The 18,661-nt window shown below is 46.8% G+C and overlaps 2 protein-coding genes across 2 annotated transcripts in view; one reads left to right on the top strand and one right to left on the bottom strand.

The window, feature by feature from the left end:
• The window catches only part of POLQ (DNA polymerase theta), an 88,139-nt gene that overhangs the window by 59,533 nt on the left and 9,945 nt on the right, over positions 1 to 18,661 (bottom strand). Inside the window, exons 4-12 of the mRNA XM_068270941.1 lie at positions 17,459 to 17,589; positions 16,069 to 16,225; positions 14,314 to 14,422; positions 13,134 to 13,356; positions 12,900 to 13,059; positions 7,934 to 8,080; positions 7,282 to 7,494; positions 2,414 to 2,556; positions 1,454 to 1,649 (exon numbers count right to left, since the gene is read on the bottom strand). Of these exons, the coding sequence (XP_068127042.1) occupies positions 1,454 to 1,649; positions 2,414 to 2,556; positions 7,282 to 7,494; positions 7,934 to 8,080; positions 12,900 to 13,059; positions 13,134 to 13,356; positions 14,314 to 14,422; positions 16,069 to 16,225; positions 17,459 to 17,589 (1,479 nt within the window). The remainder of the gene's footprint in view (positions 1 to 1,453; positions 1,650 to 2,413; positions 2,557 to 7,281; positions 7,495 to 7,933; positions 8,081 to 12,899; positions 13,060 to 13,133; positions 13,357 to 14,313; positions 14,423 to 16,068; positions 16,226 to 17,458; positions 17,590 to 18,661) is intronic.
• The window catches only part of LOC137547392 (uncharacterized), a 93,917-nt gene continuing 81,168 nt past the window's right edge, over positions 5,913 to 18,661 (top strand). Inside the window, exon 1 of the mRNA XM_068270949.1 lies at positions 5,913 to 6,055. The gene's annotated coding sequence lies outside the window, so the exon portion shown is untranslated. The remainder of the gene's footprint in view (positions 6,056 to 18,661) is intronic.

Below are 18,661 nucleotides of genomic sequence, written 5' to 3'. Positions count from 1 at the left end.
TGAGTTCAGGTCTGATTTAAAGGGGAGCTGAAGATGGTTAAAAGACAGTTTCACTTACCTGGGGCTTCTGCCTGCCCCCTGCAGCTGCCCTGTGCCTGCGCCGCTCCTCAATGATCCTCCGGTGGCGCAGTTTCGCTTTGTAGAGCCGCCGTCCACTGCACCTGCGGAGCCGGGAGTGTCCTGTGCAGGCACCATATGAGAAAATCTCTACTGTGCCTGCGCAGGACACTCCCAGCGACAGGAGTGCAAATGCAGATGGGCGTGGCTAGGGCAAGGAAGGCACAGAGGATGGCAACTCTACAAGCGAAACTACGCCGTGGCAGGGAACCGGAGGATCATTGAAGACCGGCGCGGGCACAGGGCAGCTGCAAGGGGTGGGCAGAAGCCCCAGGTAAGTGAAACTTTTATTTTTGAACCATCTTCAGGTCCGGTGTAAGACTATGTTTAATGTCATAAATGAAAATGTAATATGTGTTTGGAGCTCCCCCTGCTGGTCTATCTGGAAAGTTTTGTAAGTATAATAAAAGTCTGTAAGATAATTCCGTAAGGAACATCAGAACATAGTTATCTGTCACCAAGTCTTGTAATAACAGACACTACTGAGGAGTAAACACAGGAAGCTGCTGTACTGGCTGCTGGTTAACTAACCAGCAGCTAGAGGCTTTGACTGGCTAAACTTAGCTCGAGAGATTTGAAGAAAAGTCAGTTTATCACAATTAGAAACTGGTCTCCTGACACAGAAGCGTGTTCTCTGAACCGTTCTCAAAATGTGGAGATCCAAGCAAACTACCAGAAAAAGAAAGACAGAAACTAAAAAAACAAAAGAAAACATTTGAAATATTTCATGTTTTTTTTGGAGTTTTGTTTTTTTTAAGCTGCACAGTAAATAAAAGATGTTTAAGACAATACTAGCAGATTCTGATGAACAACCTTACTGGCTGCTGAAGCTGCAAGGAGAGTCACATGACCAGAGGAGCAGGAACAAAAACACTGAAGGGGCGGGGCATATTGCTCAGAAAGCAGAAGCTGATTTGTTTGTTATTTAAGACAGGACATGGCTGGCAGATTAATATGTGGGCTCCCCCTGCTGATATAAAGTAAGCAGCGCATGTATACACTGTAATGTAGTGAATACACACTCGTAGTGCAAACATTTCCATATCTCGGTGGCAGGGTCACTTTGGAGGGAGGGCTCAGGGCTTGCAATGCTTGTAAACTGAAAGTGATCATGAGTTAGTCTACCCCCTAGCCTGCCCCTCTCCCAGGTAACCCGTCACTCTGCCTTTCCCAGCAGGCTGCCCCTCCCCCAGATAACCCGTCACTCTGCCTTTCCCAGCAGGCTGCCCCTCCCCCAGATAACCCGTCACTCTGCCTTTCCCAGCAGGCTGCTGGTAACATGGATTCATTATAAGCAGGACCTCCGCAGCTCCATGACGTAATGATGATGTCATACCTTTCTGCCCGTCTCGCTCCTCCTCCAGCATCTGGATGAACTCGTTCCTCAGCAGCCAATCCACACAGGCCTCGATGGCTCCGGTGTCAGCCTGCCGGGGGTCCTCATTCTCCTCCTTCATGCTGGCCGCCAGCAGCGTACAGGAGGCGTATGTGCGCACGTCTTCTGGGGTGTCCGCCACCCCGCCTGCCACAATCTGATGGACACAAGCAAAAACTACACTCACATCTATCATATACTAGACTCACATCTTTCAGCAGGCAGGTACAGAACAAGCTGCTCATCCCGCCCCCTCTCTATAGTACAGAGCATGCTGCTCTTTCCCTCCTCATATTACAGCACAGGGTGCTCATCCACCCCTCCTCAAAGAACAGGACATGCTCCTTCGCCCCTCCCCATATAACAGCACAGGCTGCTCCTCCCCCCGTGTGGCTATTTTAAGCCAATCCTGATGTCATTTCCTCCCTTACTCTCCTCTGCCTGATTTGCCCACCCTTCACTATAGAAAGTGCATTGTCTCAGCATGAGAAATATTGGCCAATCAGAGAGGAACAGAGGTGTGGGAGGGTAAAATAGGAGGCTTCAGCCAATCAGGCTGCATTAGTCAAGTCTGAAGGGAAGTAGAGAAGCAAAAAAGGACAACCCAGCATGCCCTGCAACTTCCTTTTTGTGTACCAAATAAGAGTCAGGTAAAGCGGGGAATGATTATTTAGCAACAAGAAAAGTAATTGTGATTTTAACTTTTGGATTGCCTGCTCAGCATCCTTATTACTTGTTTACCAGATAAATAGAAAGAATTGATTTTTGATGTTATGTCCGACAGTAACTCTTTAAGCAAACCCCCAGAATTACGTGTTTATGTGTAGACTGCAGGTAAACAGGAAGTTCAGGCAGGCAATGAGCACATCACCGTGTGGGGTAGTCAGGCACATTATTCTCCATTAGCAGAGCTATACTCACCTCCAGGATGGCCCGCACCATGCTGCTTGTCACCCCGCCCCCCTCCTTCCTGTGTAGGCAGCTCTGCACCGGCTTCAGCGACCCCTGCAGCAGGCTGATCCCCTTTGTCCTCTCTGATGCCTTACACACCAGGATGCTTTCGCCTGGGGACACAGGAAACAGCCAGAGTCAGGCCAGATACAGCTTATTACTGTTACTAATGAGGATGCAAACTAACAATAATAAAAAGCTGACTATATTTCAGCCAGCATTATAAACAGAAATTACAACATCATCACCCAGCTTCTCCCCCAGCATGGTTTAACATTTTATGATAAGCGGGTCCCGGCATCAAATTCAGCCGAACCGCCATCTTCAATTACACAAATCGCACTAAGAACACATGAAAACCACAAATTATGAAGAGATACATTTTAACTAATATTAGGATATAGCTGTTACAGGATACCAGAGCTGAAACAAATAGGAGGGGGGAGGAGGCAGGCAGGGGGAGCTGTCCTGATGGCCACCGCTCCCCCGTTCTCCTCTGTCCCCTGTCCTTCTTCCATAAATGCAGCTTCTTCCGCGTTGCTGGAGTCGGGCGTCGGTGCGCAGGTACTGTGAGTCCCTTAACGTGCGTCCGGGAGCGATCTGCACATGACATAATCGTGACATCATGCGCAGAGCGATCCCGTCCGCGGTCGGCTCACTGTAGGACGCGAGCAGCCCGGACGGTACCTGCTCACTGACGCCCGACTCCGGCGACCTGGAAGAGGCTGCAGGGGGGCTTTAGGTAAGAAAGGAGGGGGACGGAGGAGACCGGGGGAGCGGTGAGCATCAGGACAGCTCCCCTTACATGCCTCCTGCCCCCTGATTCTCCTATTTGTTTAAGCTCTGGTATCCTTATAACACAAAATCAAAACTACTCCTTGATAAGAGAACTTGTAGAGAGTGCAGACAGGAACAAAGAACAACTTAATCGAGCCCAAGGCAAACGGTGTGTACATCTAACGCCTGGTACACACCTTCAATTTTCACTGGCCAACGATTGGCCAATTTTAACACCTCTATGTAGTAAGAGGGTTAATACGTTTTGAATAGCATGAGCAGACTGTGTAGGTAAACTCTCATACTACACGGAGATGGTAGAATTGGTCAGTGATTGCCCAATCAAAATTGAAGGTGTGTAGGTACTCTGCAGGAGAATGAGGGGATTCTTCCTCTATTACACATTCTCCATGCACAATCTGAACATGGATCAGGTCCTAGGCAATGTAACTGTGGGTACATGTAAGAGTGATGTGCATGTACTCTGCAGGAGAATGAGGGGATTCTTCCTCTATTACATATTCTTCATGTACAATCTGAACCAGGTTTATGGGTGATAGACAACACCTCTGTGTTCAATGTGCACAACATTCTCAGTGGATTCCCTGCAGCTCTGTGGGGAGTGCATATGTAGAGTATAGTACTACTGTACTGTAAAACAAAATATGTAGTCACCAACCCCAAATTTAACAACATATGAAATTAATTGGTTTCATGAGCAAAGGGAGTATATATATATATGTGCATACACAATTTGCATAAACCTGCATCAAAGTAGAATTATTTGCACCTCATTGCCCATTCCTATTAATGAAACAACTACACATCAGGCTTTTATTATACAGCAGAGGTGTTATTTATTATATACTAGTGCCCTTAGCCTGTTTAAAAACGTGCTAGGTCTGTCACTGCCGCCATCTGCCAGCACGCGCGCCTCCGCCCCCAGCGAGCACGAATACGTCCGCCCGGCTAACCGCCCCCTGGCTGTCCTGCTCCCTGTCCAAAGGGTGTCCCTGCGGCACATGCGCAGTAGCACAAAGCAGGGACACACACACAGGGATACGGGACGCAGAGACACAGGGGTTTTATTGTAGAGGATAAAAGATTCCTGTGTACACATCAGAAATACCGGTACAGTCAAAATCAGATAAGTAGATCTGACTTTAAAAATACGGTGACTGCTTTATTGCCATTTTTTAATTAGTTGATTTCATCTTTGTGGACTAAGCATAGCTGCATAGCTACATAGTTACATAGTTATTTTGGTTCAAAAAAAGACATACGTCCATCGAGTTCAACCAGTACAAAGTACATCTCCAGCCTGCTCCCTCACATATCCTTGTTGATCCAGAGGAAGGCGAAAAAAACCTTACAAGGCATAGTCCAATTATCCCCTAAAGGGAAAAATTCCTTCCCGACTCCAGATGGCAATCAGATAAAATCCCTGGATCAACATCATTAGGCATTACCTAGTAATTGTAGCCATGGATGTCTTTCAACGCAAGGAAAGCATCTAAGCCCCCTTTAAATGCAGGTATAGAGTTTGCCATAACGACTTCCTGTGGCAATGCATTCCACATCTTAATCACTCTTACTGTAAAGAACCCTTTTCTAAATAAATGGCTAAAACCTTTTTCCTCCATGCAGATCATGTCCTCTAGTCCTTTGAGAAGGCCTAGGGACAAAAAGCTCATCCGCCAAGCTATTATATTGCCCTCTGATGTATTTATACATGTTAATTAGATCTCCTCTAAGGCGTCTTTTCTCTAGACTAAATAAACCCAGTTTATCTAACCTTTCTTGGTAAGCGAGACCTTCCATCCCACGTATCAATTTTGTAGCTCGTCTCTGCACCTGCTCTAAAACTGCAATATCTTTTTTGTAATGTGGTGCCCAGAACTGAATTCCATATTCCAGATGTGGCCTTACTAGAGAGTTAAACAGGGGCAATATTACTGTATACCGTATATACTCGCATACAAGCCGAATTTTTCAGTACAAAAAATGTACTGAAAAGTCTACCCCGTCGGCTTCTATGCGAGTCATCTGGCTGTGCCCCCGCTATGTCTGTCCTTCCCATGACGCGTTAGTGCAGCAGTAAACAGACTGATGTTCCCCAGCGCTCCCAAAGCCTGCAGCATTACGGAGCAGGCATCCTTTTGATGTAACTTTCACTCCACTCCCTCCTCACACGCTGAAGCCGGGCAATGTACAGTTGCTTCTTGTATTCTCAATGCTGCATCCTCCTTCTTGTATTCTCAATGCTGCATCCTCCGTGGCAAGGCTGTGCTGTTATGTGCCGATAGATGTGTTTATGTGACAGGCAGCCACCACACGCTGTTATATTATGCCCGGATCTGTATACTGCCATGGCTCCAGCTCACTATCAGAGCTTCATGATAGTGAGCTACAGCCACAGCAATATACAGATCAGGGCATAATATAACAGCGTGTGGCTGCCTGTCACATAAACACATCTATCGGCACATAACAGCACAGCCTTGCCACGGAGGATGCAGCATTGAGAATACAAGAAGCAACTGTACATTGCCCGGCTTCAGCGTGTGAGGAGGGAGCAGAGTAAAGACAGTCAAAGTTACAAGTAAATTCCGGGCTTCAAAAAAACTACATCTCCCTGCATGCTTTGCTATTTTCCGCACATGCCCAGTAGATGGCAGCAGTCAGGAAGACAGCTCGTGAGTGCACATGGAGATGAGACATGCAGAGGAGAATGGAATGAAGTTATGTATGGCAGATGTGGGCTGTGTGTCTCAAGGATCAGGTGCATTCTGTGCCTGCAGCTTTGCAGATCAGTGAGAAGCACTTAGTGCCCTGGTGAGTCCAGCTTCACCTCACTGATTTGTCCTGTGTTTGTCTGGTGATAGTTCTAATCTGCCATCATGGGGAAATACATTCCTATTAGCAGCATTTAAGAGTCCAGACTCCAGGGTGTAGAAGATTTGTCTAGGGCAATGTCCTTGGTTGTCAACAGGATGTGTGTCTAGAAAAGGCTGGGAGCGAAGCAGATGTGAGGGGCAATTAGCAGAGACATGGATGCACATCTGGCTATGGGGAGGTCGCTGCTTCATACTGGGGGCCTGTTTGGCTTTGGAAAGAGGGGATGTCTCATAATGGGAGCACATTTGGTTATTTATCCCGAAGCTATAATGGGGTGGGGGCTTATATGCGAGTCAATCACTTTTTCCTGGTTTATGGGGGAAAAGTGGGTACCTCGGCTTATATGCGAGTCGGCTTATATGCGAGTATATACGGTATATAAGTTATGATGACCATTGTCTAAGAAGTACAACATTTTATATTTTCTCTTTTAATTACAGTTTAAATTTATTAGGCCTCAGAGTATTTTTTCCCCACTCCAGATCCCTAAAAAAATCACTCCCACTCCTCAGCTCTGTTCAGGATAACGACTTTTATAGTCATTTCCTGGTTTCAGTATCAGGAGCACTTCCTATAGCTATACATTGCTGAATATTGGTATGTAACCCCGCCCGGTGTGACGTTAAGCCTAGGCTGTTTAGCTTTACAGAATTCACCTCGAAGTGCATTCTATGAGAAAAGCACTATTTTCACTGGCTATAAAATTCTCAGAGACAAATATTACGAAGAGATCACCTGACAAGACTAAATTTATAAATGAATGCTGTAAAAAATAAATAGCAATTTTATTCATTACATTATTTTCACTACAGTTCCTCTTTAAAACTTTTTGCACAAGCGGAATATTTTGAATTGAATCTGATTTTCCCCGGCCATCACTTACCTTCTGTGTCCACCCCCTTCCTGCCAGCTCTTCCCGTCATCTGCTTGTAGGTCAGGATATCATCACTTACCTTCTGTGTCCACGCCCTTCCGCCCCGCCCTTCCCGCCATCTGCTTGTAGGTCAGGATACCATCACTTACCTTCTGTGTCCACCCCCTTCCTGCCAGCTCTTCCCGCCATCTGCTTGTAGGTCAGGATACCATCACTTACCTTCTGTGTCCACGCCCTTCCTGCCAGCTCATCCCGCCATCTGCTTGTAGGTCAGGATACTATCACTTACCTTCTGTGTCCACGCCCTTCCTGCCAGCTCTTCCCGCCATCTGCTTGTAGGTCAGTATATCCAGGAGCCTGCCGTTGAAGAGCGGTGTTCTGATGATGACCCGTCGGGCGGGGAGGTTCACCCCTGAGGACAGGGTGGAGGTGGCGGCCAGAACGCGCACAATGCCCTGGCGGAAGCCTCCTTCTATGATGTCACGCTCGTCAAAGGTCAGACCTGGGAATACACAACACAGGTCACATGGGGAGACTGTCGCTGTGTGCGGGCGACAGTGTCAATAAAGCTGATTAATACAGGATGATATCACTATGGTGACTAGGAATCACTGAGGTTCATCTGGTCTGCAGAATAGAACAGGAATGGACACCACTGATGAGGTAGGGATGATCAATGATATGCAAATACTTCAGAGTTCATGCAAATTAATGCAAATCTATGCAGCTTGAAAATGTACCAATCGAGTCCCACCCAGGTTTAAATTGATTGGTCTATTTTCAAGCTGCACATAGTTGCATAAAAACGTACATAAATTTGCATATCATTGATCATCCCTAGGCTCAGATCACGAAATGTAACATACCATAAGTCATAAATTGTAATCTCTACTTTGGAGAATGTTAATGACTAAATGTACAGAAGAATAGAAGGTTCATACCAGCATGGTGGAAAGCCACGCCCCACGGCACGGTGCGACCTAGGATGATGTCCAGCCCTGCCGGGCAATGCTTCAGCTGACCAACCACATCTTGAATGCCGTCCTTATCCAGAGCCACCGGTGGTATGCTGGGTTCTGCCACGCCTCCTGCATGAGGGGGGAGAGCCGAGGGGGGAGAGAGGAGGACATGAGGTGTGAGAGAGGAAACGTAAAGGAGGGAGATGTGGGGAAGAATGCAACAGAGGATAACAGATTGCTGCAGTTTTAAAGGACACCCGAGGTGAAAATAAACTAGTGAAATAAACAATTGTATTTATTATCCTCCTCATCCTAAAAATGACTTAAGATATTCCACAGTTTTATTTTATATTTAAATCTACTTTTTTTTACTGTTTTATTGTTTTAGCTCTGTGACACATTCATTGAAGTATGCCCGAGCTAAAATCTATGAACTATTGACCCTTTTTATCTCTTTCCTGCTCTCAGAAGCCATTTTCTGCTAGGAAAGTGTTTTATAATTGGAATTTCTTATCAGTGAGGGTCACACTGTAATCTGACTCAGACAGGAACTGTCAGAACTGTCACTTGTATACGTGATGTTTAACTCTTTCAGACAGAGAAAGAAAAAAAGGAACACAGCCTAGTTATTTGTGTGCTTGGCACTGAACATACACGTCTATCTCATTACGTCACGTCACCTCAGTTGTCCTTTAACAACAACAACAACAAATAACATTTGTAAAGCGCTTTTCTCCCGTAGGACTCAAAGCGCATAAGCATGGCTCCGACCATCGTGGTACAGAGGAAGAATTTTATAAGTCTGGAAATGCCAGGCTAAACAGGTGGCTTTTCAGTCTGGATTTGAATAGCTCCAGGGATGGTGCTGTCTTTACTGGGTGTGGCAGGGAGTTCCAAAGGGTAGGAGCAGCATGACAGAAAGCTCTGGCTTTTTGAGGTGCACTCTGGGAGTGACCAAGTTTATAGAACTTGCTGATCTGAGGTTGTGAGAGGTGTGGTGCAGCTTCAGCAAGTCCTTCATGTATCCAGGGCCCAGATTGTGCAGGGATTTGAATGTCAGCAGTCCAATCTTGAAGAGTATTCTCCATTCTACTGGTAGCCAGTGCAGTGAGCGAAGGATCGGTGTAATGTGACAGTGGCGAGGCTGGTTTGTTAGCAATCTGGCAGCAGCATTCTGCACTAATTGCAGGCGACGCAGGTCCTTTTTGGGGAGGCCAGCATAAAGGGCATTGCAGTAGTCCAGATGTGATGAAGGCGTGAACTAGGGTTGGAAGATCCTCTGGGGGAATCAGATGTTTAATCTTAGCAATGTTCTTAAAGGGATACTGTAGGGGGGTCGGGGGAAAATGAGCTGAACTTACCCGGGGCTTCTAATGGTCCCCCGCAGACATCCTGTGCCCGCGCAGCCACTCACCGATACTCCAGCCCCGCCTCCGGTTCACTTCTGGAATTTCTGACTTTAAAGTCAGAAAACCACTGCGTCTGCACGCCCGTGTCCTCGCACCCGCTGATGTCACCAGGAGTGTACTGCGCAAACACGGACCATACTGGGCCTGCGCTGTGCGCTCTTGATGACATCAGCGGGAGCGAGGACACGGCAACGCAGGCGCAGTGGTTTTCAGACTTTAAAGTCTGAAATTCCAGAAGTGAACCGGAGGCGGGGCCGGAGCATCGGTGAGTGGCTGCGCCGGTACAGGATGTCTGTGGGGGGCCATTAGAAGCCCCAGGTAAGTTCAACTCATTTCCCCCGACCCCCTACAGTGTCCCTTTAAGATGAAAGTAGGAAGATTTAACTACAGATGAAATTTGGTTTCTGAAACTCAATTCCCCATCGATTAGTACGCCAAGGCTGCGCACAAGGTTGGAGCTGTTTATGTCTGAATTCCCAATCCTGATTGGTGTTGCTTTAGGATAGAGCTGTTTTGATGGCTTTAAACTTATAAAAAGAGACAGGAGCCCCTATGCAATTCACTTTTTCTCCTGAGTTTTCTCCTGTGTGAAATTTTACACAACTTGTCAATAAAATGCCTTCTATTCCCCCAGCAAGCAAGAAAATACTTGGAACGTTTTCATTTGCGCTAAAAAGTAATTTTAAACAGAAGATGAAAAATGATCTCCTAACAGAAAACTCTGAAGAAGAAGTTAATTGAATGAGGGGCCTGGTCTGCTAAACAACGTGCTATTATACTTCCAACTGACGCATGCTTTCATTGCACAATGCATGCACAACATAAGGGTACGTTTCCACAACAAGCATGAAAATTTACCTCCTATTTTCCAGACGCATAATCGCATGTGTATGTGAATTTGCGTGGTTTTTTTGCATGCGAATAATCACTATTATTTTTTCTTTTTTTTGTGTTTTGTCTCTATTGATATACACCAAAACGTGCAAAAACGCCATGCAGCATCTAAAAATTTTGCAGCACTGCTGCTGTCCAGATTTTTTTCTGCATGTGAATTCAGGACCATTGAAATAGATTTCTGAGCGAATCTGTGTGCAGTAAATGTACAAGAATTTGCAGGCAGTGTGAGCTCTCAGCTGGCAGAAGAGGTATTAAGCCTTGAAAATCATCACAAGGTAATTTCTATTGTATACAAACTTTATCCCCCACAAGGGGAAGATAGGATTCAAGGACTATTTCAGAAATGGAAGGAACTAACTAAATAGAAGGGGGGGGGGGGGGGGGGGGCACTCGGCCGTACCACGCTTAGCAAAGCTTCAAGATAGGCTAATCTCTTTAAAAAGTTTATGCATAGTTCATATTTTATCTATAATAATTATTTCCAGGACCCCATCAGTATCTTTAATTTTTACTAATTTCAAGTTGATGCAATATTTAAATTGTACGCTTGAAATTGAACCAATTACAGTAAGTGCACTAGTTACTGGCTTTCACTGGCCTCATTCCAAGCTGTTGAAACCTGAGATCAAATGAATACATTTTGCATTAACTTGAAATGATTGGAACCCTACTGACCATCATGCTGGCTCCGGGCACACGTGCGCTCCTGTGTGGTTCCGCAGCACCTCAGTGTTACACAGCAATACGCACTGCTGACAAAACCACACAAGTGTGCTCACCCCTGAAACGGCAAACACTCCAGACTAAATGACGTCACATTAACTCAATCACACTACAGTCCATCCGGCTGCAGATCTATCTGATGCAGGCAGAGAAGACCAGGAAGTCGCCGCTATGATGGGAGCATCAGGTATGTGACCAGCGTGAATATTCTACGGAGGATGCTTGGAGAGCACTGAGCAGCATGAATATCTTGTGGAGCTTGGCTGCCATCTAGTGGACAGTATGATGAATGATGCAATAGAGAAAATAAGATTAATATAGATTATACTTGCATATTACAGCACAACTTCAGGCACATAGTGGTGCAGTTGTTAAAAAAAAGTATTAAAAAAAATATAAGAAAAAGGGCATTAAACAAATTATTGCCGAGACTGAAAAAGGAGATCCAATCTGCAGGCAGTCAGCAGGAACATGCTATACACAGCTGCAGCCTCCTCTCCCTCCTTACTTAAGAAATCCGGCACTCTGGCATTTACATAGTAAAGGTTATGAAGCTCCTATTGCAAACCACAGTGGTCCCAGCAACTTGCCCACTGGCTGCTGCAGAGATTGCAGTTGGCCCTGCCCTCGTATGACATTAACCACATCACTGCCAGGCATCCATCAGTGAGATGACCAGCAACAGAGATACAGAGGGGGTGCAGAACTGGCTCAGCCTTTACTTCTGATTTTTATTACATGTGACAGGCTACAGAGACCGCAGTGACAGGCCACAGAGACCACAATGACAGGCCACAGAGACCGCCTAAGACTTTGAGAAGCTTCCCTCTTGTTCCACAGGAAGTCAGAGTCACATGACTAGTGCCATCACCCAGTACTGAATCTCAGCCAGCACTGAACCTCATCTGTAACATCACACTCACCTTCCATCTATTTCCAGGCATTGCGGTAGAGGTTGTAGAACACGTGGATGATGGTGTCAGCCAGCTTCTCACACCAGCTCTTGGAGGGGCAGAAGATGGAATGTCTTTCCCGTACCTTTTCAGAACACTAGACCCTTTTACCAGCATTGAGGTTTCCTCTGTAGAAAGGGTCCTAAGGCCCGGTTCACACTTGCGGTGGCCCTCCGGAATCGCCGTGCCGGAGCCGCACCGCCTGCAGAACGGACGGAACGGACGCACGGCATAGCAATTAAAGCCTATGCGTCCGTTCACATGGGTCCGTTCTGCAGAACCGGAGCCGGACCGGATCCGGGCCGGATCCGGACTCCGGCCTCCGTTCCAACATGCGCTATTTTTTCATCCGGCCCCTCCGGCAGCCGTATCCGGGGCGGAGCCGGACTGCACCATCCGGCCAATACAAACAAATGGGAACCGGAGGCCGCACAACACACTGGCTGAGAAATCCGGATGTTCTACCCCACTTCCTATGCGGATTGTTGCGGCGATATTGGATGGGGACACATGGGCAAGCATTTTGGAGTGGAGCAGCACAGCTGGATCCGGATCCGGAGATGTTGGCAGCATGTCGCAGGTGGAGGCGAGTGCTAAACAGCAGAGGGCCTGATTCCACAGGTCCCCCTTCTGCTGACCTCCCAGACCCCAACTTTTTTTTTGTTTTTACGTTACTTTTGCCAAACGGATCCGGATCGCATCCTGATTACCACCTGATGCAACCTGACCGGATCCGGATCGGATCCAGATCAGAACCGTACGGTTCCGATCCGGATCCGGTCAGGTCATCCGGTCCGTTTGGCAAACAACCGCTAATGTGAACCGGGCCTTAGTCTACCAATATCAGTCAACAAGCAAAGGACCCTTTCTACAGAGGAAACCTCAATGCTGGTGAAATAGTCTAGTACAGAATACTGTTGCAGGCAGTCCATTTTGGACACTTATAAGCTGTAGCATCTCACTCACCCTCCATCTCCTGGCGGGCCTTGCAGTAGAGGTTATAGAACTCGCGGGCGATGGTGTCGGCCAGCTTCTCACACCAGTTCTTGGAGGGGCAGAAGATGAGGATGGAATGTCCGTCCCGTACCGTCTCATAACACAGGCTGACGATGTGATCCTCATCTCCCTGCAAATAACAGGGAAGTGAGATAATGCCCCCTCACCGCCCACATCCAGCGCCACGCTCACAACAGTCCTTACCTTCGCCTGAATGAGGGGCTCAAACTCCCGCGCCGGAGTCATGGTGGAATCAAAAACGATTTTGCCAATTTTCACCCGTTCTTTCAGTGGCACGGGCCGGTAGTCTGTGTGATAGAGCTCAGCATTGAGCCAGGAGGCCAGCAAGCCGAGATTGGGCAACGTGGCGCTCATTCCTACAATCTGTACCTCGTTCTGTGAGATCCCCGTACCGCCATCCTTACTCCTGTGAGGGGGAACAACATTTGTTACTTTATAAACGCACACAAGACAGAATAAAACTCTAACTGGATGAGAAAACTAAAAGGAATATGAAACTTTAGATTTTAAAAGGGGAAAGCTGGTGCTGAGGGGAGTGGTCAATTTACATACAATCACTAACCCTCTGCAAAAAACAACTAGGTTGCAATTTGTATCTGGTTGCAGAAACAAAGGATATTAGCTTCCAAAATGGATTGCAAGCAACTAGGTTCTGTACTAGACCCTTTCACCAGCACTGAGATTCCCTCTGTACAAAGGGTTCCCACTCTACCTATACCAGTCAGCAAGCAGAGGACCCTTTTCTACAGAGGAAACCTCAATGCCAGTGTAAGGGTCTAGTACAGAATGCTGATGCATGCAATCCATTTTGGAAGAAAATATCCTCTGTAACCGAGAGTTCCAGCTTCCCGTGGGTGTCTTGAGTGCAGAGTTAATGATTGCCTGTCTGTGCTCAGGCACACGAGAGATGGAGGTATGTTACACCAGATTTTGCATCTGGAGAAACTCTGTCAGATTTCATTTGGAGGCAGATATTAAACTTTCTGCCAACTTGATCACATGATAGCACAATGATAGTCTTGCTGGCCCCTCCTATTCCCGATCACATGACTGCATAATGCTGTCACTCTTTAGGCCTGGCCCCTCCTATTCCCGATCACATGACTGCATAATGCTGTCACTCTTTAGGCCTGGCCCCTCCTATTCCCGATCACATGACTGCATAATGCTGTCACTCTTTAGGACTGGCCCCTCCTATTCCCGATCACATGACTGCAAAATGCTGGCACTCATTAGCCCTGCCCCATATTGAATATAAAAAGTAGCGTGACCGACACGTATATACAAGATAATAAGCAAACACTCAGTTATGTATAAAGTGTAAGACTAGAAGCAATAGTCCTTCTTCAGGCTCCTCACTTACTTGCTGGCTCTCTTCTGGGTGATGTATCGGATCTTAGTGAGAAGCAGCTCTAGTAAATAACCCCGGTGAGAATCCCCCAACATGTGCAGCTCATCCACCACCATCATCCCTGGAGGGGGGAACCGACAGTATTATAAATCCATCAATATCCATTTATTAAAGAACATATTACAATGTGTGCACTGCAGCTGCGTGCGCCGGCGTAATACGTTATACGGAGCAGCGTGGCGCCGGGGGATAAAGGTGTCAGACTCAGAATAGATCCGACAGCGGAGCAGGCCAGGCCGGGGTAGGCAAATGCAGCCAGTGCAGTGCTGGAGGGGATCACAGGGCTGAACTAAGGGCCAGACACCAGCCTGCAGGCGGTCATATTGCTCCTCGTCGGAAATAGTCTGACAGCAGGAGCTAGGGAGAACGCTCCACTGACGGACCAAGTCTGACTGGAGCAGAAAGGGTTAATATTCTATTAAAGAGGAACTCCAGTGAAAATAATGTAATTAAAAAAAAGTGCTTCATTTTTACAATAATTATGTATAAATGATTTAGTCAGTGTTTACTCATTGTAAAATCTTTCCTCTCCCTGATTTACATTCTGACATTTACCACATGGTGACATTTTTACTGCTGGCAGGTGATGTCAGTGAAAGGAGATGCTACTTGCTTTTTTTTTGGGCAGTTGGAAACAGCTGTAAAGAGCTGTTATTTCCCACAATGCAATGATGTTCACAGACAGGAAACTGTCAGGACCATGGTAGCTCACAGTTTCCAGTGGGAGGGGTTTCACTACAATATCAGCCATACAGCGCCCCCTGATGATCCGTTTGAGAAAAGGAAAAGATTTCTCATGGGAAAGGGGGTATCAGCTGCTGATTGGGATAAAGTTCAATTCTTGGTTACGGTTTCTCTTTAAAGGGCCACTACCGCAAAAAATTGTAAAATCTAAAATACATGAAAACATAAATAAAAAGTACGTTTCTTCCAGAGTAAAATGTGCTATAAATTAATTTTCTCCCATGTTGCTCTCACTTACAGTAAGTAGTACAAATATGACAAAACTGACAGGTTTTGGACTAGCCCATCTCCACATAGGGGATTTGCAGGAGTTTTCTCTATTTTCAAAAGCAATTAGTGAACGGCAGTTGCTAAATCAAACTGCCAGAATAGTGTGCAAACAGGTAGGAGGGGCGGTCTGCATCTGTGTATAGATCCTTTCCAGGGAGTGCTTTTGTAAAGAATAAATGAAATACTGAGAATACCACCATGAGAGATGTAAGGGTCAAAAACCTGTCAGTTCCGTCAGATTTCTACTAACTACTGTGACAGCAACATAAGAGAAAAGTAATTTATAGCTCATTTTCCTCTGGAAGAAACACACTTCTTATCTCTATGCGCTACATATATTTACAATTTTACAGATGATCCTTTAACTTTGTTCCTGAGATTCCGCCTATTAAAATAATTTTTCATCTGGTCTTTAAAAAACCTATTCTGCACTTGAAAGGAGGAAAGTCCATTGAATGGGGGGAGGGGCATAGCTTAGAAATGGCCGGTGTGAGACTGTATCCAGCGCAGGATCTTCCCTAGCAGGAGCTCGCCGCGTGTCATCCCGTGTGGTATAGATACAATGAGCTCTGCAGAGAGGCGGGGCAGATACTGCATCCCATTAATGAATTTCCAAACTGCATAAATTAACATAAAATCAGCATATAATCTGCATCTCATTGAGCCCCCTTAATGTCCAGTGACCCGGCATACCCAGCAGGTTGATCCTGTCCTCCTCTATCAGGCGGTTCACAAGGCCGTTGGCTTTCTCTATGGTGCAGACGGCCACATCCAGGGAGGAGAAACCGCAGGCAGGGGCGGAGCTACCCATGTACCCCTCCACTCGCACCCCCACCTCCTCAAACAGGTTCTGGAAGACAGGAAGAGAGCTTATGGTGAGCTGCAAGCATTAAAGGGAAGGTTCAGGGAGGGGATTCAAAAAATAAAAATAAATTTCCACTTACCTGGGGCTTCCTCCAGCCCATGGCAGGCAGGAGGTGCCCTCGCCGCCGCTCCGCAGGCTCCCGGTGGTCTCCGGTGCCCGACCCGACCTGGCCGGCTGCCAGGTCGGGCTCTTCTGCGCTCCATTTCCTGGGACTTCTGCGTCCCACGACGGCGCGCTGACGTCATCGGACGTCCGCCGGGCTGTACTGCGCATGCGCAGTAGTTCTGCGCATGCGCAGTACAGCCCGGCGGACGTCCGATGACGTCAGCGCGCCGGCGTGGGACGCAGAAGTCCCAGGAAATGGAGCGCAGAAGAGCCTGACCTGGCAGCCGGCCTGGCCAGGTCGGGTCGGGCACCGGAGACCACCGGGAGCCTGCGGAGCGGCGGCGAGGGCACCTCCTGCCTGCCACGGGCTGGAGGAAGCCCCAGGTAAGTGGAAATTTATTTTTATTTTTTGAATCCCCTCCCTGAACCTTCCCTTTAACTCTATACATAAAAACCTACACACACACTGAACACACACACACACTGGACACATACACTGTACACACACTAGGCACGCACGCAAACAGAAAGCATAATACACACATTACACAAACATGCAGTCAGAAGCACAAGCACAGTACACACACACACACACATACTGTACGCACACTATACACACAGAGTAAGAAAGCACAAGCACAGTACACACACACACACACAGAGTAAGAACGCACAAGCACAGTACACACACACATACTGTACGCACACTATACACACAAGCACAGTACACACAAATAAAGCAAACACACACACAGCACAAGCACAGTACACACAAATAAAGCAAACACACACACACTGTACACACACACACACACACACACACACACACTGTACACACACACACACACACACACACACACACACACACTGTACACACACACACACATATACACAGACACACACACACACACACACACACACACACACACACACACACACACACACACACACACACACACACACACACACACACACACACACACACACACAGTAAGAAAGCACAAGCACAGTACACACAAATAAAGCAAACACACACACATGAAGCAAGCACAATATACACACACACAGCACAAGCACAGTTCACACACAGAGGACAAGGATGGATTTGGGTACCCGCAGGTAATAGGTCTTTTCTTTAGCTACAGAGACAAATGGGAGGATGAACAGCGCCTTCTTCCGAGTCTCCAGAACTCTCTTCAGGATCAGCAGTTCTGCCACCAGAGTTTTCCCAGCGCTGGTCGGAGCTGACAGAGAGATAACATTTTAGACTGTATGCTGGGAGTAGTCCTGAGTTCAGTACACACTGCCAGCCATGGACCTAATCAGACTTGTGACATCAGTTCTCTGAGCCACCAATCAGTTGTGACATCACTACCTGTTCCAGTTTACTAAGCAATGTATACCTGGGGTTGAACTAAACTTGAACTGATCAACTCATTTGTAACTGAAGTCAAAAGTCTGTGTACACTGGCCCTAATGCTAGGCATACACGGCAGGAAGGGAGGCTTATCAATCGAGCCTGATGGCTCGATTAATAATATCTGAAGTGTCCGATAACCCGCCGGATCGATACTGCGCTCGATACCGGCGGGGAGAACAATGACAAGAAACGAGCGGCTCACTAGCCGCTCCAGCGGGGACGAGCGGCAATCGATCCACGCGCACGTGTTGTTGAGCGGGGAAGCGCCGGCATAGAACCGCTGGCTCGATCCGGCGCATAATTGAATAGAGAAACGTGCCATGTATGCCCGGCATTATACTGTACTGAGGCCACGGATTAATCAGATTCGTCATGAGCCTAAATTTACAGTAGAGGTGGTAGGGACTCATTCTGGCAGAGCTGTAGTGAGGATTGACTTTAAAGCCTCAATAAACCTTATCAGTACACCTGCGTAGAGGGCGCTCTCCCAGGAGACACTTGCAAGCCTTAGAGAGGAACACGGGGAGGCAAGACTGCTATGAGCCCGGTGGAAACCAATTTCAGTGCAGCAAATCCCACATTGGTGTCAATTCATAAAAGATTCGATAAAAAATTATACTTTACTTTAATTTACTCAATTGTCAAAAATATAAAATTTGTACACATATATATAAAAAGGACCAAGTACAGGTAACATATAGGGTTAAGCATGTAGTACACAGCCTCAAAGCATCGATATTAAACAGTTCCACTGAATCAACTGGCCAGTTGTCTTGTTATAATATGCACATAAAAAAGTGAAAAAGGAGAGATCTATTTGCATCCCAGTTATCTCAATGAGGTAGAAGAGGTTCAGATATGAATCTGTTATTCCCTGTAGGAATGATAGTGTTAAT

This window comes from Hyperolius riggenbachi, chromosome 2 (genome assembly GCF_040937935.1).
Source record: "Hyperolius riggenbachi isolate aHypRig1 chromosome 2, aHypRig1.pri, whole genome shotgun sequence".
NCBI lineage: Eukaryota > Metazoa > Chordata > Amphibia > Anura > Hyperoliidae > Hyperolius > Hyperolius riggenbachi.
Note: the sequence above shows the minus strand (reverse complement) of the source record. Positions and strands in the feature narration are given on the sequence as shown.